The sequence below is a fragment of the Cricetulus griseus genome, chromosome 2, assembly GCF_003668045.3.
Source record: "Cricetulus griseus strain 17A/GY chromosome 2, alternate assembly CriGri-PICRH-1.0, whole genome shotgun sequence".
NCBI classification, from domain to species: domain Eukaryota; kingdom Metazoa; phylum Chordata; class Mammalia; order Rodentia; family Cricetidae; genus Cricetulus; species Cricetulus griseus.
The window spans coordinates 330,726,212-330,745,358 of NC_048595.1; the positions used below are offsets into that span (position 1 = coordinate 330,726,212).

At 39.2% G+C, this 19,147-nt stretch overlaps 1 protein-coding gene across 3 annotated transcripts in view; it reads left to right on the forward strand.

The window, feature by feature from the left end:
* Positions 1-19,147, forward strand: part of Plpp1 (phospholipid phosphatase 1) — a 59,360-nt gene that overhangs the window by 19,495 nt on the left and 20,718 nt on the right. For 2 of the 3 annotated variants that reach the window (XM_027401454.2, XM_027401456.2), the window contains exon 2: positions 9,387-9,541. The exons of the other annotated variant lie outside the window; for it this stretch is intronic. In XM_027401454.2, the coding sequence (XP_027257255.1) occupies positions 9,387-9,541 (155 nt within the window). The remainder of the gene's footprint in view (positions 1-9,386; positions 9,542-19,147) is intronic. 3 annotated transcript variants of the gene reach the window in all.

Here is a 19,147-nt window from a genome sequence, read left to right on the forward strand (position 1 = left end):
TTTTACACTCCCCCTTTCTTCCCCTTCTTTCTTTTGACTTTGGACATTCTTTTCACTGTATAAATATTTGGTACAATCTGCATATTTCCTTATTTTCCATATTTAAATCTTGGATGATATGGAATGCTGCCAATTATTGAGTTCTCCTTTTTTTCTTTAAAAATATTCTGTGATGCCGGACACGAGTGGTGCACACCTTTAATTCCAGCACTAGGGAGGCAGAGGCAAGTGGATCTCTGTGAGTTTGAGGCCAGCCTGGTCTACAGAGCGAGTTCTAGGACAGGCTCCAAAGCAATACAGAAAAGCCCTGTTTCAAAAAAAAAAAAAAAAAGCCAAAAAAAAAACCCAAATAAATATTCTGTGACTTCTAGATTTTCTAAAATCAATTTATAATTAATAAAATCTAAAAAGACCACAAAAGAAAATTTGTATCATTTGTAATCCCATTGCTGCCCTTTCCACACTGTGGTTTTATATCTTTTCTGTGTTATTCTTATATCCATGTGTCTTTTTTGATAATCTTGTATATAGTCTTGATTGGCCTGGAATTTGCTATGTATTCTAAGCAAATCTCCAAATTGTAGCAGTCCTCTTACTTCTGCCAGAAGTGATGGGTTATAAGCATATACCTACCAACATGCACAACCCTCCAATTAAAACAAAGAAGGCTTTAACTTTGTTCTTTAAAAAAAAAAGATTTATTTTGAGCTGGGCATGGTGGTGCACCTCTTTAATCCCACCCAACACTCTGTAGGCAGATCTATGTGACTTCACTTGCTTTCTCTCCTTTGTCCCAATGAGGGAGAAAGGGGGTAGACAGCTTTTAAAGTAGAATCAGACAGCTGACCATAGAGAGGCGGTGCTGCAAGTCAGTGGAGAATGCAGGTGTGTCTGAAAGCTGAGGGTGCCTTGTTCTTTGCCCCTTGCATTCATTTCTGAACACTCATTTCTGAACCAGTGCTCTATAACACTGACTCCTCCCACTTGCCCTTTTCACCTCTACCTTCAGAACTCTTGGTGCTGAAGTACAGCTGTCACCAATTCACCTTTGGTCAAGAATACATGTATGTTTAGGGCCAGCAAGATGGCTCAGTGGATAAAGGTGTTTGCTGTCAAGTCTGAGGACTTGAGTTTGAGCCCCAGAACCCATGTAGTAGGAGAGCAGCAGCTCCTGCAAGTTGTCCTTTGATTTACACGCATGCTCAGAACTAGCACATAACAGTTGATCAGTAGGAGGATGTTTCACATGACTCTGGAAAGATTTTTGTTATCCCTGTTTGGAAAGAAAGTAAGAAATTTTATTTTGTCAAAACAGAATTGGACACAAAAGAACATTCCGTAAGGTGGGAATAAATAGCACTTTCTAAGAGCAATTCAGAGAACACAAAGCAGTTAAGAGCCAAAAAATCGACTTTTGACCTCAACAGCTAAAAGGAGAGAATTAAAGGGTGTGTGGATGCATGCTTCACAATCTGTGGAGTTCCTACAAAAAAATGCAAAAATGTGCAAACATGGTCAAATTTACATAAGCTGATTTACCACCAATGGAATGTATTTTATTTCCTTTTTGGTGAAACATTAGTCTAGAAGCAACTTCCTGACTGTTTAATATTGTAGATTTTGCTTAGGTTTTACAGTTCCCTCCCATTGTTTGCAGTAGAGTACTTAGGCATCAAGATGGCCTGAGTGTGGTAGGAAGCTGTCCCAGGGTCACATAGAGCATCACCACCTCCATATACAGACTAGTCAACAGAAGAGAGTTAGGTTTGTGAGTGCATGCAGAGCTGCTTAGGTTCATCAGGTTATAGAATGGAGCTGGGCCTCTCATTCTTCCAGGAAACCCATTCCCTTGGTGGTCAGACTCCATTCCTAGAGGACAGCTGGTGTGAGGAAGAGTATGAAGAGACACATTGTGTTAGGATCTTGTCCTCCCTGCTACCTACCCTACTACACACTCGGCCACTGGCTACTCTGGAGAGGCAGTGTCTATTAGTTTCTGACACTGTTTAGCTAAGAGATACTATTAGTGATAATTTTTAGAAGTTTTTTAAAATTTTTATTTAGTTTTTATTTAATGTGCCTTGGTGTTTTGCCTACACATATGTGTAAAGGTATTGGATTCTCTGGGACTGGATTTACAAACAATTGTGAGCTGCCATGTGGGTGCTGGGAATTGAACCTGTGTCCTCTGGAAAAGCAGCCAGTGCTCTTAACCATGAGACATCTTTCCAGCCCCAATAATAAATTTTTTAATACTTTGCTTTAGCTTTGTTCCCCTCCCCCATTTTAAAGCTAAATTATAACCAGCCATTTAATAAACCTATAAATGCACCACCCGCCAACACATGCTACACACCTCATTTTCAATCTTTCTTTTTTGTTTGTTTGTTTTCTATTTAGTTTCTGTTTTATATTCCTTTTATTTTCTTGTGCTCTTAAAAAAATAAGCTACTGGATTGATACTTGTTTAATTAATTTCTTTTTCTTTCAGCTTTTTGATTCTGAGATTTGTTTGTTTTGAAACAGGGTCTTGTAGCCTAGGATGGCCTGGCATTCCTCTTCCTCATCTTCATAAGTGTCAGATTATAGGCCTGAACCAATATACATGGCTCGAACTATTCTTTTACATATTTGTAGAAATGTGGTATAAGATGCCAAATACTATATGAATATATCCTTAATTGCTGTGTTCCTCATATTTGAAAAATAGGAATAGTTTTAATTATAATTATTGAAATTACCAGCACTTGGGAGGCAGAGGCAGGCGGATCTCTGTGAGTTCGAGGCCAGCCTGGTCTTCAGAGCAAGTGCCAGGATAGGCTCCAAGCTACACAGAGAAGCCCTGTCTCAAAAAAACCAAAAAAAAAAAAAAAAAAAAAAAAAGGAAAAAAGAAAAAAGAAATTAAATGATTAAATGAATTATAATTAAAAGTCAATACTTAAGTCACACTAGCCACATATAAAGTGCTCCTATTCTCATATTGTCATGGGCTACTGTATTGGACATTTGTTCTATCATTTCCATTGGCTAATATTGCTCTGCACTATTTTCTTTCCTCTGCTTCCCATTAAACTAAAGATGGCTTATATTAATATGCTTTATTAGTAATTGGTAACTTTGAGACTTTGTGCTTGTTTTAAGATAGGGTCTTGCTGTACAGCCCAGGCTGGCCTTGATCTTTCCTCAGCGTATGCCTATAGCTGACTCTGACTCACTAGAGTAGCATCCCTGTGCTCTTCCTGTAACTATAAAGATAGCACCTCCCTTTGTGATTGCCTTCCTGAGCATCAGTATAAGATCATTCAGGAAGTGGTGACTAAAGTCACCCATTCTACCAACCTGCTGAGCCTCAAGATTATTTCTACTTTTGTATAAGCATGTCCAAATAAGTTAGATTTTCAGTTTTGACTTACTAGTTTTAGGTGATATGGTTATTATGGTTATAATTATGCAGTAGATCTCAAAAGTTGTGTGAGAAAACCCCTAGAACAGTGGTTCTCAACCCATGGGTCGTGACCCATGAGCAGATATCCTGTATATCAGATATTTACATTACAATTCATAACAGTAGCAAAATTACAGTTATGAAGTAGCAACATAAATAATTTTGTGGTTGTGGCCACCACAACATGAGGGTTGCAGCATTAGGAAGGTTGAGAACCATTGCTCTAAAAGGTACTTATTTCAGTGTCTATCTCTGAGGCATCATGTAAGCCTAACAGCCAGTTATTGTTATTGTGTGGTGAAACTCAGTAAATATCCACAGACAACTGTGCTGTAAATCTTTTCTGTGTGAAACAAATCTTTCTTTTAAACCTGTTTGTGTTTCAAGGGGTAGCAAGATGGCTCAGCAGTTAATAGTACTTAACTTTTACACGGTCCTGGCTTTAGTTTCTAGCACCCACATGGTGGCTCACAACTCTAGTTCCAATGGATCTGATGTCCTCTTCTGACATCTGCAGACAGTCATGTGGTGCATGTAACATACATGCAGCAGCTCTGCATCTTATAATATGCACCATATATGGTTCATACACACACATACACACACACACACACACACACACACACACACACACACACACACACACACACATGGTTTTTCGAGACAGGGTTTCTCTGTGGCTTTGGAGGCTGTCCTGGAACTAGCTTTTGTAGACCAGGCTGGTCTCGAACTCACAGAGATCCTCCTGCCTCTGCCTCCCAAGTGCTGGGATTAAAGGCGTGTGCCACCACCACCACCACCACCAGGCTTATGTGTTGTAATACAGTTCCTATATTCTGGAGAATACAGGGGCTGAGTCTGGAGCTGATTGTTTATTTGTTAGGTCTTACTTTGAAGCAAGATTACTGTTTGCTCTTTAGCATCTCTTGTTCATCTTATTTTTTTTTTTAATTTTCTTTCCTGCTAAAGGATGTAGAATTCTGTTTGGGGGTGGGTCAGTTAAGAAGGTGCAATTGGGTCCCTGACTTCGGTTTTTCACTGAGGGCCCCTGCTTCGAGAAGCACTTCTATAGTAGTCACAGCTGAAGCTTTGTTCAGAGGTGATGCTAGGCCCTACGGAAATTGACTTCAGGATTTCAGGATTCTGGGAATTTGTAAATTATAAGTTTGCATTAGTAATTAACATGACTCTGTTCAGTCTGTTCATCTTTGTTAGCAGTTTGTTCTGAGTGGAAAAACAAGCTTGAGAAAGAGTAGTGTGTGGAATTGAAAGTGTTCCCTTGTACAAATTCCCCCCTCCCGTGTGTGTGTGTGTGTGTGTGTGTGTGTGTGTGTGTGTGTGTGTGTGTGTGTGTTTGTGTGTGTTTTTTTTTTTTTTTTTGTGTGTGTGTGTGTGTGTGTGTGTGAGAGAGAGAGAGAGAGAGAGAGAGAGAGAGAGAGAGAGAGAGAGAGAGAACATGTGCACATGTGGTATTGCTAGAAATTAAATCAGGATTTCATGTATGCCCAGCAAGTTTTCTGAAACTGAGCCATACCTCTAGCCTATTCTTGAATTTCAGATTCCTTGCTGCATTGTTATTTTGTTTTATGATTTTTTTGAACATGCTTTTTTTATTGAGACAGGGTTTCTCTGTAGCCCTGGCTGTTCTGGAACTCACTCTGTATATCAGGCTGGCCTCGAACTCACACAGATCTGCTTGCCTCTGCCTCTGGTATTAATCCTCTGGGATTAAAAGCCACCATGCCTGGTTTGAATTTGAACCTTTTAAGAAAGGAAAATTATGTAAACCTTTTTAGGATATACATTTGTTGTTACACAAGGTTATCATGGGCTTCAGAAGTTTTTTTTTTTTAAAAACCAAGTTTTGAAGAGAAGGAGTGGTTGAGTTAGGAGCTCCCTAGAAGGAGCTGATTTAGGGGGTGACTGGATAGCAACTGTGATCCTAGATTAGAGATTAAACCCATAGTGAGCCTGCTAGAGGGAACCAGAGAAACACCTGCCTATTTCTGTGCTCCCATCCTCTGGCTCTTGCCAGTGCCAGCTTCTCCATCCCTGCTGACTAAACCTAACTGAAGGCAGAGGGGGGAGAGTTGTTGATTGTCTGTGCAGCCTCTTATGCTGAGTGAAGAAGGGAGACTATGCACTGGAAATACATCTGCAGTCTGTGAAGACCTGCTTTCTGATAGTAATGTACACATGAGCTATACAAATCTATACTGTGACAAATAATAGCATATGGATGAGCATCACAGAATTCTTAAATGAGTTCTCGTATGGAATTTTGACGAGGAGAAAAGTATCTAGAATTATTGTTAGTGTCAATCATAATATCTGTGGGGACTGGAGAGATGACTCAGTACTTGTTGCTCTTGGAAAGGACCCAGATTTGATTCCCATCACCCCTATGGTAGCTCACAACCATCCATAACTCCATTTTCAGGGGATCCAGCACCCTCTTAGGTGCCAGACACATATGTGGTGCACATATGTACATGCAGGCAAAATACTCATACACATAAAACAAATAATTTTTTTGAGACAGGGTTTCTCTGTGTAGCTTTGGAGCCTTTCCTAGAACTAGCTCTTGTAGACCAGGCTGGTCTCAAACTCACAGAGATCCACTTGTCTCTGCCTCCCAAGTGCTGGGATTAAAGGCATGTGCCACCACCACCCTGGTTAAAACAAATAATTTTTAAAACTTAAAAAGCATATCTGTAGGGAGAAATCTTGATTAGAGGTACCGTTGACCATGCCCGGTAGGGCCTGGTCACAGGTACCGCTGACCCAGGCCCAAGCGGGCGTGGTCAGCAGTACCTCTAATCAGGATTTCTCCCTGCACATATCTATATTCTTTAGATATTAAGGAAAGAATGTGCTTGCTTCCTGAAAGTTTGTTTTCAGAAGATACTTCTGTAACACTGATTTGAACATGCAACTCTCCATTTCTCCCTTAGAATATTACCATTACAAAGCCTATAGCAAATAAAGGATCTTTTAAAAAGTTTATATTTTGAGATAGGGTCTCATTGTATCATCTTGGCCTACCTGGAATTCACTACATAGACCAGGCTAGCCTTGAATTTACAGAGACCCTTCTACCCTGCCTCCAGTGTGCTGGGATTAAATGTGTGCTCTTCCACACTCAACAAGAATATTTATTTTTGAGATAGGGTCTTATGGTGTAAACCCAGGTTTGTCTTGAACTTATGATTCTTCTGCCTCAGCTCCCTAAATTCATGTTGAAAAGAAGGGTTTCAGTGGGAGGAGGATGCTGTGAGGGAAATGAGAGGTGGAGATGACTAAAACCCATTAAATACAGGTATAAAACTGTCAAAGAATAGAAAGCCACTTTCAAAAAGGAACATTGTTGAGTTAATGACCTTCCCCTCAGACCTCATTGTCTTTACTGAGTTCTCATTCTCCTTAATGTGGGCATTTGACATCCCGCACTTACCTAGATAACTAGCTACAAGGCCCTTCAAGCTTTGGCTTTTGTAGTATAACACTGCCCTTTTCTAGTGTTCATTCATGTTTTCAGAGAATGGTCAGTACATGCTACACAAGAGAGACATGTTCCCTGTCCTCTAGAGTGTATAATCAGCCACCCTTCCTCCTTTTATAGTCTCTTTTCATGTTTTTATGAAGACCATTAGTTCTTGACTGATTGCTCTATTATTCTTACTTTATGCTTTCTTTGAGAACTGTTTTATCCTCTTTATTTTGAATGCTTACACATCTCTATTCCACTCTAACTATGTTGTACCTGATTCAAAGGTACAACAATAATAAAAATAGTATCTGCTTCTAGAGTTGCTGGAAGAGTGTAAGAAAGCAGGTTAGTTGTTCACAGTGCCATGGGACAGGTAGGGGACACCCTAACTTATCTTGAAGGGAAGGGAACCGGCAGCTCTCACCAATAGAGGACTGAGAATATGTGAAGACACCCAGGGTTTCAAGAGCATAGTAGTTCAGTGTGATTGGAGCCTTAAGGGCTATGAGAGGAGTGGAAGACAAGGCTGACAGCTATAAGGAAGTGAGAGTGAACCCAAAGGCAATAAATAACTCTCAATACTGAGCTAACACATGTTCACCGTGAATGAACTCCTTACAACTTCATTCACATTTCTGTCATAGGGTGACCAGTCTCTCTACTCCAAAGTGTCACCTTCAAGTCTGCCTCAGCAGCTGTGTGCAGCCTTCAGGTTGTGTCATTCCTATATTCAGAACATTAGTCCTTTCTGTTTTGATAGTTGACACTATCACTCAACTTCTGAATTATTTCAAAGACGTGTTAAATACTTCCTTTTCCTCTCTCACTGTTTTAGGTGTTAACTTCTAAAATACTTATTTTGCTGTTACTGACTTTGACCAAAAGAAAACTGGTTTTTATTTCCTATGAGATAAATTCTTTCATAGACCAGATTTTAAACTCAAAACCCTTTAGTAAACACAACCTGGAGCCCTCATACTGTCATTAAAACCTCAAACTTGCAGAATCAGAGATAATTAGCATCACAGATGTTCTTCTAACCGTGAGGTTTCATCATGAACAGATATATTTTACTGAACAAGCATTTTTTTTAAAGGACAGACCCACTGCCTCCAGTCTGTCTTCATCGACACAGTTCTAACTTTTTACTGCAGCTGCATCACTTGTATCCATAGAGAACATGTGCACACTGATTGGGGGAGTAGCTGGTATTAGAATCCTGGATGTCCCCACTTGAAGTTTCAGCACCATTCTTCTCTTCCTTAAACGTCAATAAGTAACTGTAGTGAACAGTGGCCTCCAATGATAGTTACTTCACAGAGCTGAGATAAGGATTGAGTCCATCTGTGTAGCCCGGTGCTTGGCATGTGTGAGCATGTAGTGTGGTCGAAACGTTCCCTTCCTGGTTTCCTCTGCTCTTGCTGCAGCTCTGGTGCTGCCTTTGCTCCCTCCTGTGCCTCCTGTTGCCTGTGCTCCATTGTTTGTAACCTCTGCTTTTTATTTCTTTTTGGATGTGTGTGCAGTAATGATAGTTACTAGAATTACTATCACAGTCAAGATAGGGAACAGTTTTGTTACTCTCCCTTGAGAAAAGTCTATGTTGGTATTTCTTTTTAAACAAGCTCTCAAATGTACATTCTGTTTTTAGACATACAGCCTAGATCTTGAACCTGTTTGCACAAATTAGTTTTCTGTACCTGGCCTAGCCTAGTATTGCATATATAATGAGTGAGCAGATACTTCAGTGTTTGAATTGTATAAAGCAAAACCTGAATCAGTGTCAATTGGAACATATTTAGAAACTGCCAGCCAGGTAACATGGTGTGTGCCTGTAGACCTAGATACCTGGGAGGCTGAGGCATGTTAAAGTTTAATGCTGGGCCATGTTACAGTAGTTTTGAAGTACTGCCAAGACCAGTAAAAGCCACTTTTTGTTTGTCTTGGGGAATAAGGGTTTGTTCCTTTCTAGTTTTATTATCAAATATACTTAAAAGGTTTTCTTTGAACTTTATTGTAATGTGAAACAGATTTTTACTTACATATCCTTCAAATATTATGCTATTATTAAATTCATGTATGTTAGTTTGTCTTTTTCCTTAAACTTATTTAGGATACTAAGCTATTAAATTGAATAGAATTAATTATAGAATGTAAAATAGAAAATTTGCCTGCATTCTCAGCTTTATTTTTCTGTGGACATATTTTGATCTTTTCCCTGGTAGCTTCTTTTCTGATTGTACCTGAGATGAGAGGCCAGGGAAAACAAGAGAATCAGTTTTGAATGTGCAGTTGTTATGTAGTCCCATTAACCTTTCCACTGGTATTGGAGAGTATCAATCTTTCTCCAGAGAGGACAGAGTTTAGTTAAGATTTACTTCCCATACCCTCTCCTCCGTAAAAAAGTGAATTGAATGTAATTATATGTGTCTTTTTTTTCCCTTCCCCAACAGCTGCCCTGCCTATGGCTGTTCTAAATTTGGGCCAAATATATCCATTTCAGAGAGGCTTTTTCTGTACTGACAACAGCATCAAGTATCCATACCATGACAGTACCGTCAGATCCATTTTGCTCGTCATAGTGGGGCTTGGCTTACCCATTTCCTCTGTAAGTAAATTACTAAGCAGGTAGTGGTGGCTTGTTGTGCTGGAGGTTGGATGAAGTGATGGCTTTGGGGTGGGGATAAATTCAAGCCCTACCTTTACTAGTGTTACTATGTAAAATGGTTGCTGAAGGAAAGAGTTCCACTGTTTATTCCTGGAGAATGGTGATTTTCCAGTCAAAGATGTATGCTACTTAAAACAGCTTGAAGTCATTGTACCAACTCTTCTCAGGATACAAATGAAGAGGTACTGCTCTGCTACTGCTCAGCTCTAGTAAGCGATTTCATGGCTAAGCCCAAACCAAGATTTTGCTTTATCATCAATTGGCTGACAATTGAGATCACAAAAATATGTACTTTCTAAATTTGAAAAGATAAAGATTGTAAGTAAAGTCTTAATGCCTAAGGCTATCACTATTTTAAAGTTGTGATATTTGAGGTCACCAACTTGGAGTATTGGGTTTTACTGTTTTAGGTTACTAGAAACTTCCATCCAATGTTAGCATTCACAAACTGAATTAAGACTGCCACTTGGAGTGTTGTGCCTATTTGCTTTACACTTGGTTTGGATTTCTAAGCCTCACCATCTGTCTTTGTCTGTCTGAAATAGGTCCCATGTAGTCCATGCTGGTCTGAGACTTCTAGTCCTTCTGCTTCTATTTACTAAGTCCTGGGATTTCAGGCACATATATTTTTATAAGACTTGGAAATAGAAGAAAAGGAACAGAGCTAAGACTTATCTTCTTGTATGTCTTAGAGTGCCGAGGGCCTACTGTGTATTTCTCCAGTGTCCTCTTGGGTCTTGTCAGCTCAGCAGCTCCTTGGGTGTGTCTAAACTTTTAGAGTTCCAGTCAGCTCAGCAGCCTTGTCCTCCAGCAGGATTGGCTGGCTTTTCTTTCCTGTTTTTTTTTTTTTCATTGTTTTGTTTTGTTTTTGGTTTTTTGAGACAGGATTTCTCTGTGTAACAGTCCTGGCACCTGTTCTGTAGACCAGGCTGGCCTCGAACTCACAGAGATCTAGCTACCTCTGCCTCCTGAGTGCTGGGATTAAAGGTGTGAGCCACCACTGCCTGGCAAGTTTGTCTTTTTCATTGTAAGTTTTCTTCTTCCCTGAATAGTCTTCAGAATAGTAGTCCAGTGGCTAAACAACCATGATTTTTACTATATTTCAAGATATATACTTCTGTATACTTAAAATTCAGATATGAGTTAACAACTTTAAAATAAAAGAGGTGAAAAATTGGGATTAAGAATTTAGTTTCCAGAGATAATTTTCCCTAAGGAACAGTAAAACCACAACTAGCATTATCTAGTTGAGGCACCAGGATTGTGAACTGTGTGGAGAGAAGCTTGCAGAACTGTCACTTAAGTGCCAATAAACAGTGCCACTGTACTTGATGGAGTACAAGGTGTTTTTTTGTAGCTATTGTTTCAGGCAACTGTTGTCAGATCAAGTTTTTATAAACCTGTTTAGTATTGCTTGAGGCTCAGGAAGTTAACTTTCAATTGCAGGGTTTGGTACATTTTATCTTTTTCTTAATTACAGAAATAAAATAATTCATGAATAAAATTTATAAAGTAGATCAATAAAAAAGCAGTAACCTTTATTTTACTACTTGATGAAAACTAGTAACATTTCAGTGCTATTTAGTGTGACAGTTTTTATTTCATTATGAGAAAACTGTAAATTCAGCTTTATGCCCTTTTTATTTAACAAATATTTTTGAAATAAGTGATCACAATAAATACCCAAATATTAAGCAATTGGAATGGAGATCAATAATACTAAGGTATGTAATTTTCTTTAAACTAGTGAGAAAAACTTGATATGAACCTTTGAATTCTTGGTATGAATTTTTGTGAGTTTGTTGTTGGAACTCACTTGGGAAAACATGTTAATACAAATTTAAGAAACTTGAAGAATCAATGTTTAGCTAGTTTCTTATGAACTAATGCAAAAATACTTCTTTACTATTTCTAGGATAAATTTGTTTTAATTATGTGTAATATGTCATATAGAAGATATTTTGTTTTTCATTTACATGTATTATTCATGTTTGACCTAGCTATATATACACATCTTGTATAATTTAGTGGGTAATAAAGATTTTATATGGTAAAAAATTTGCATTTTAAAAGTGACTTATTTTTTTTCTTTTGAATTTTTAAAAAGAAACCCAAGTGTGGTGAGCAACATACTATTTGGATACCAGCTTCTATGTGTTCTAGTTTCCATTCTGAACTGTGACACAATACTCTGACCAAAAAGTTCCTTAGGGGAGGAAAGGGTTTAGTTGCCTTACACTTCTAGGTCACAATCTATTATTGACAGAGGTTAGGCAGAACTCAAGCAAGAATTTAACACAGAGACTGTGGAGGAACACTATTTGCTGTCTCACTCATAGACTCATGCTTAGCTAGCTTTCTTATACAATGCAGGAGCACCTTCAGGGAAGGTTGTTGCCTACAGGGTGTTAGGCCCTCCTTCACCAGTCCCCTTCAGACAAGTCCACAGGCCCATCTGATCTGAGCAGTCCCTCAACTGAGACTCCCTCCTCAGGTGTCTCCTTGCTGTGACAGTTGACAGTTAAATCTATCTAGGTCAACAGGAGATTCTAGTCTGTCTTATTTTACTTTAGAAAAAAGCGAAATAAAGGCATATGCATTAATAGTCATTAACTTGTTTTCTTTTTTATAAACGCTGTTTTGAAAACTAGCTGAGGAAGCTATGAACTTTACCTTTTTGTTTTTTAAATTTAGGTCCTAGGAAATTGGCTGAATTTGTGGTATTTGCTTTAAAAATAATGTTATTTTTAAAGACAGAGTTTCTTTAAAATAACTCCAACTGGCCACCATGTAGTTGTAAAAATTTTTTGGTCATTAAAAATAATTCTGCCTTTGGGTATACATTAAGGAAGGTTTAGGTAGATCCATGAGGAGATGATTGGCAAACTGAACTTCATTAAAATAAAAGTTGTACTTTGAAAGACATTGTTAAGAAAGTGATATAGACAGTGGTGGTGCATGCCTTTAATCACAGCACTCAGGAGACAGAGGCAGGTGGATCTCTGTGATTTGAGGCTAGCCTGGTCTACAGAGCGAGTTCCAGGGCTTCACAGAGAAACCCTGTCTCAAAAAAAAAGAAGGAAGGAGAGAGAGAGATGAGAGAGAGAGAGAGAGAGAGAGAGAGAGAGAGAGAGAGAGAGAGAGAGTGAATGCACAGACAGGTGTGTTTTGGAATGCTTTTCCCAACCTGATGAAGACCACAGTTTAAGATATATTAAGAACTTTAGAAGTCAACCCTGAGAAAACAACCCTAGCTGGGTGTAGTCATTTACCTGTAATCCTGGGCTTGGGAAGCTAAAGCAGGACGACATCCAGTTCAAGGCCAGCCTGGCTAAATAGCTGGGGGATGGGTGGGGCTAAAAAGGGAGGGGTGGAGTGAAAGCAACCCAATTAAAAGTAGACTGGAGGTCTGAAGAGAACTCAATTAGAGAAAATAGACTATGGTAAATCCACTGTGAAAGGATGCTCAGTGTCAAATCAAACCAAATCAAACTGGGTTCCATTGCCCCCCCCCACCCCCTGCAAGAATAGTGAAAATTCAAGACCAAATGGTACAGAAAATGGTATAGCTACTTTGGAAGACACTTTGGCAGTTTCTTATGAAGTTAATTTAGTCTGACCATAGATAGGTTACAGAAATTGTGCTCCTAAGTATTTACCCTAATGAGTTGAAAACTTCTAGTCACATAAAACAACAACAAAAACAACAACAACAACAATAAACCCTGCACACACATCTGTAGCACTTTTATTCCTAATTGCTTAAATTTAAAACAAGAAGATGCTTTTCAGTAGTTGAATGGATAAATGAACTGTGGTATTGGAATATTCCACACATGGAATATTTATATCTGGTGACACATAGAAACAAGTAGGCTGGGATGTAGCTCAGTGCTAGAGCACTTGCCTAGCATGGGCAAGGCCTGGGTTGTGTCCTTAGGCCTGCAAGGACAAAAACTACAAAATCCAAGGAAATATGCCATCAAAGCATGAAGAGCCAATAAAGAACCCTAAGTGCATATTGCTAAATACAAGAAGCCCATCTGAAAAGGCTATGTATTTTATGATATCAACTATGATATTATGGAAATATAAGACTATAGAGCCAGTACAAAGATAAATGGGGTAAGGGGAGGATAAAAGAAGCACCTAAAGCAAAGGATTTTTAGGGCAATGAAACTATTCTGTATGATACTATGATGGTGGATGTGTGGCCCTACATATGCATCACTGCACACAGAACTAAGAATGAGTCCTAAAGTGAACCACAGGCTTTAGTTACTATCAGTGTGCTAATAATGGTTCTTTAGTTATAGCAAATGTGCTGGGCCAATGTAAGGTGTTTATAAGACAAGCAGGAGTGGTGATAGTAGAGAGAGTGTATGTGGGAGCATTTATTTTCTGCTCAGATTTTAAGTAAACTTAAAAGTGCTTTAAGAAATAAAGTGAGGCTTCAAAACTGGTAGAGCACCTGCCTGCCTCGTGGAAAGTCCTGAGTTCTAACCCTACCACTACCAGCACACACACATATACATATATACAGTGAATATTAATTTTAAAATATATTTTTAATATTCTGATAATCTGGTAGAATATCAGTGTTGTTACAGAAAAGTAATGATTTTTTACAAAATACTATCTTCAATATTATTAATTTCTAGGAGTAGGATTGCCTGATAAGATAGCAAATATGTGTTTTAGGGTTTTGCATAATTTGTTAACTAATTAAAAAATTAAAGTTAGGCAGTGGTAGCACACACCTTTAATCCCAACGCTTGGGAGGCAGAGGCAGGTGGAACTCTGTGAGTTCGAAGCCAGCCTGACCTACAGAGTGAGTTCCAGAAAAGCCAAGGTTAAACAGAGAAACCCTGTTTCAAAAAAAAAAAAAACCAAATAAACAAACAAATAAAATTACATTCATTTAGTGTGCATATGCTTGGTGCACATGCTACAGTATACATGTAGAGGTCAGGTTCTCTCCTTCCACTTGTGGGGTCAGGGATTGAATTGAAGTTATCAGGCTTGGCAGCATGTACCTTTACCCACTTAGCGGCTCTATTTATTGATTTAACATAGTATTTATTCCAACTGCAGGTTATTGGTTCTTTTATTTACCTGGTCTACCTATACTAGAGGCTCTTGCTTCTTGGGCAAACATTCTACTTCTAAACGATAGTTCCTGGACCTAATAGTTCTTATGAAAGAGGAGTGGTTGGCAGCTTAATAACTGCGTATGCTGTTGTCTTTAAAGCTTAAAAATTGGAAAACATGGTGGTACTTAGAAATTCAGTTTTTAACAACAGTTTTGTGTTTTCACATTGGAATACCCCCATCCTAGAGGACCATAATATTGTGACATAAATGGTGTAGCCAACTATGGCCCACACCTTTAATCCCAGCACTCAGGAGACAGAGACAGGTGGTTCTCTTTGAGATCAAGGACAGCCTGTTTCAGTGGGGATAAAAGTGTGTGGGGAATTTGGTGCATTTAATATAAGAAGCCATTACTATTCAGATGTTATACAATAGGCCTCTCCTACATTAAAAAACCTTTTGGCTATCTGATAAGTAAGGCAAGAGGTTGAATTTGGAAGCATCTGTAGTGAAATTTTTCTCCAAATACAGACCCACAGTCTAAATCTAAAGCTCTGGGAACCAAAATTTTATAAGTTTATTCAATATTATATAATTCACATGTCTTAAGCAGCATCCTTCATCAGGGTCTACGTCAGCAACTCATAACCAGAAACAGCAATATTTACCCAGTGAAACATGACTAGTTACAGCAAATAGGGTAAAGTTTGTCGTAGTCCTATCACCTGTTCAAGTTAGGTTTGACATGACTATTTGAGGGTGAGTTTGGGTGTCAGCTGTTTTGAAAGAACTATGGTAGGCTAGTGAGAAGGCTCAGCAGTTGAAGGCTCTTGCTGCCAAGCCTGATGGTCTTCCTTAGCATAATTTGTTATTTCTTTTACTTAAAAATTCCCAAGTCCTTTTTTTTTTTTTTTTTTTTGGTTGAGAAAGTTTATGGCTAAAAGTTAATCATGGAACCACTTAAATGAAATTACCCCTGTGACTAGAGTGCAGGTTGTTGTAAGTCCCAAGAAATAAAGATGTGGAGTGAGGTGCTTTTGAATATCCTTGTGTGCAAATAGTGTCCCTAAAACAGTTTGTCTTAATTAGGGTTTTATTGCTGTAAAGAGGCATCATGACCATGGCAACTCTTATAAAGAAAACATTAATTGGGGTGGCTCGCTTACAGTTTCAGAGGTTCAGTCCAATGTCATCATGGCTGCATGTAGGCAGATATGGTGCTGGAGCTGAGAGTGCTACATCCTGCCACAGAGGGAAGCTTGAGCAAAAGAGACTTCAAAGCTCTCCCCTACAGTGACACACTTCCTTCAACAAGGCCACAACTCCTAATAGTACCGCTCCCTTTGGGGGCCATTTTCTTCAAACCACCACAGAGGCAATTTCTTTCAAACAACCACAGAAGTTAAGAGAAGACTCAAGGTTCAGGGATCTATGTGGAAGAGGGGGCAGAGGTGGTAGAAGATGATTTCAAGGGAAGTGTTTTCCAGATATAACAAGAATGGTGCACACTATGGACTTACAGAGGCTATGACAGCACATACAAGATCTTCACAAGCTCAAGCCAAACGAAATCCCAACATGGAGGATAGGAGTGGACATGCAGTCCCACCTCTAGTCATTGAACTGTTCACAATTGATAGATGCCGGGAGAGGGAAAATCAGTTTTCTTCCAGTGGACAATGATTATATCAACCATACCTCCAGGGGTTGGGTAGGCACAGACCCAATTCATTTGAATTCATTTGCAAGGATGAATTCAAACCATTTTCATCCACCTTTTTGGCCTGAGACTGTAGACTTGATGGATCATTTCCTCTTGGGGTGACAATTTCTTGTCTTTTGTTACTGAGATAGGGTCTCACCTTGTAGCTCAGGTAACCCAGGAACTCATTATATATCCAAGCTGCCATTGATTTAGCAGTCCTGCTGCCTCACCCTCAGACACTGACATTAGTCATGTGCCATCATGCCTGTCAGGATGTCATTTTGGGGGTGGGAGGGTTGGGCATGTTCTTATGATCCTGTAAAGGTTCTGATTCTGACCACACATCATTGCCAGGAATCCTCAAAGCTCTAAAAATCCTTAAGAGTTGACCACTTTCCAAATCTCCATAGAAAAGTCCTTTATGGCTACTAATTCTGCAGGTATGGTGCCTGTATATCAGACATCAACAGGAGTTGTGCTGAGCTTCTATATGAAAGTGGTAACTACCTCCAGTGTATGTGCTGTAACAGATATCCAGGAACTCTTTTAAGTTTTTACTGTAGGTTTTGGAGAGAGATCCCTGTAGTCTGGATATATTTTTTCTTATTTCTGGTTTTTTTTGGTCTATAAATGCTTTATTATTTGAATACCTTTGACTCTCCCCCATTGTTTTTTAAAATTTTTTTAACCTGTGTAAAACTGGTTGGTTATATTTGTGTGGGTCTGTTTCTAGACTCTGCCTACTTTATTACTAACTGTAGAATAGTGTATCAATAAAAAAGGAAAACACATGCCACAACATGAATTCACCTCAAGGACATTATAGTAAGTAGTATAAGGTACATAGAAAATACCACCTGCTGTATGATTACATTTATATGAAATGCCCAGAAGCAGATCAGTGGTTGCCTAGGTTGGTGGAAGGAGGATGGACTGAATGACACAGGCCGGTGAATGTTCTAAGACCAGATGGTAGTGATTGTTGTAGAATAGATGGGTTTTATGGTACAAGTTCTACTTGACAGTTGTTTAAAAGAGGGGAGGGAAGCTGGGGAGATGACTGTGGCTGAGAGCACTTGCTGCTCATGCATAGAACACGGTTTTCAGCACCCACATTGGTGGCCCACAACTGCCTGGATTTCTAGGTCTAGGGGCAGCTGCTGTTCTCTTCTGGCCTTTGTGGGCATATAAATGCACAAGGTGTACACACACACACACACACACACACACACACACACACACACACACGTAAATCTTTTAAAATAGGAGAGAAGTTAAAATTAATTTCCCAGCTAAAGTATTAAGAAAAACATTGGCTGATATAGTCATTTGACAAATTATGAAAAGAGATTTAAGAGATGTAATCTTTCTGGTAAAAGTAAATGTTTGATTTGAACTGATAACAACATAAACAATCCTTTCATTCTTGCCTTGGGTGTCATACATGTCAAAGATAGCATCAACTATTTGTTTAAATATTCAATTTTCCACACTTGTGTGTACTGTGGCTGGTAAATTGGTACTGTGCAGTCACATTTGGGGGAAAATAATTGGTCAAAAATGTTAGTTTATATCCTTTAATTTAAATAAAATATTCTAAGGAAATAATTAGGCACACACATAAGGATTTGAACTGGAAGTATTCCCTATACTGTGTAGACTAACCAAAAAACTAAAAGCAACCTTTGTGCTGCCCCTGTTGGAAGAAGATGAGGGCGTGGCAGGGAGTAGAAAGTGCTTCTCGTTAGCTTGAGTGAAACTTGTTTGTTGAAACAGATGGCAGGTACCCAGCAGCCTGAGATAGTGGGACCATTGAGGCCTCCTGGCACTGGGAAGCCAAAGATACCTTTTCCATTCTGTACTGGGGAGGGTCAGGCTAGTCACTTCTTCCTCTCAGTAAATGTGCTTTGTCCTTGGCCTTTTTGTGTGTGAGCCAGTGCTGTGTGCCAGCTCACATGCATCCAGTCTTGTATTTCTGAGAGGTTCTAGAAGCATGCTTTTGAATCTTAAGTGTGTCATGGACACCTGTGGTTGGCCTGTACTGAGTTTAGTTGGTGGAAATGAAACTGCACCAGGTTATTATATATTTCACAGGTTTCTGTGATGGTCACAAGGAGTGATTATTACCAACTTAAAAGTTTTTCTGATGCCTTCTAAACTTCAATTTGTAATAGAGTGCATCTGTGGTGAATTCATGCTTTACACGCAGAACCTCTCTCATCTGGTTCCTAATCTTTCTTCTTCATGAAAGCTCTTTAATGAAGATTGGCAGTGAAAACCTTCTCCATCTCCTGACACTTCCTTTCTTCTGACTCATACTCCCCCATCCTGATCTGCCACCAGCTCACCTGCTGTCTCAGTGGGTGATTGTTTATCATGTCACATCCATCCTGTACATGGTCTCTCTCCTTTGCAGCTATGGGAATCCTTTACATCATCCATTGTTTTTTCTCCTATATCCCTTCCTACTGGGATTCCCATTTTAAACACCCACACTTACTGACCAGGCCCTTAAAATGCTGCACTAGATCTTTTCTCTGTTCTTCTCTGGGGTGACTATGTACTGTGTTTCACTCAGTCTTGTAACATTGATAGCACTGAGGATTCAGGTTTTTTTTTTGTTTTTTTTTTTGGAGGGGTGGGTCAAGACAGGGTTTCTCTGTGTAATAGCCTGGCTGTCCTGGAACTCATAGAGATCTGCCTGCCTCTGCCTCCCAAGTGCTGAGAATAAAGGTGTGTGCCACCAC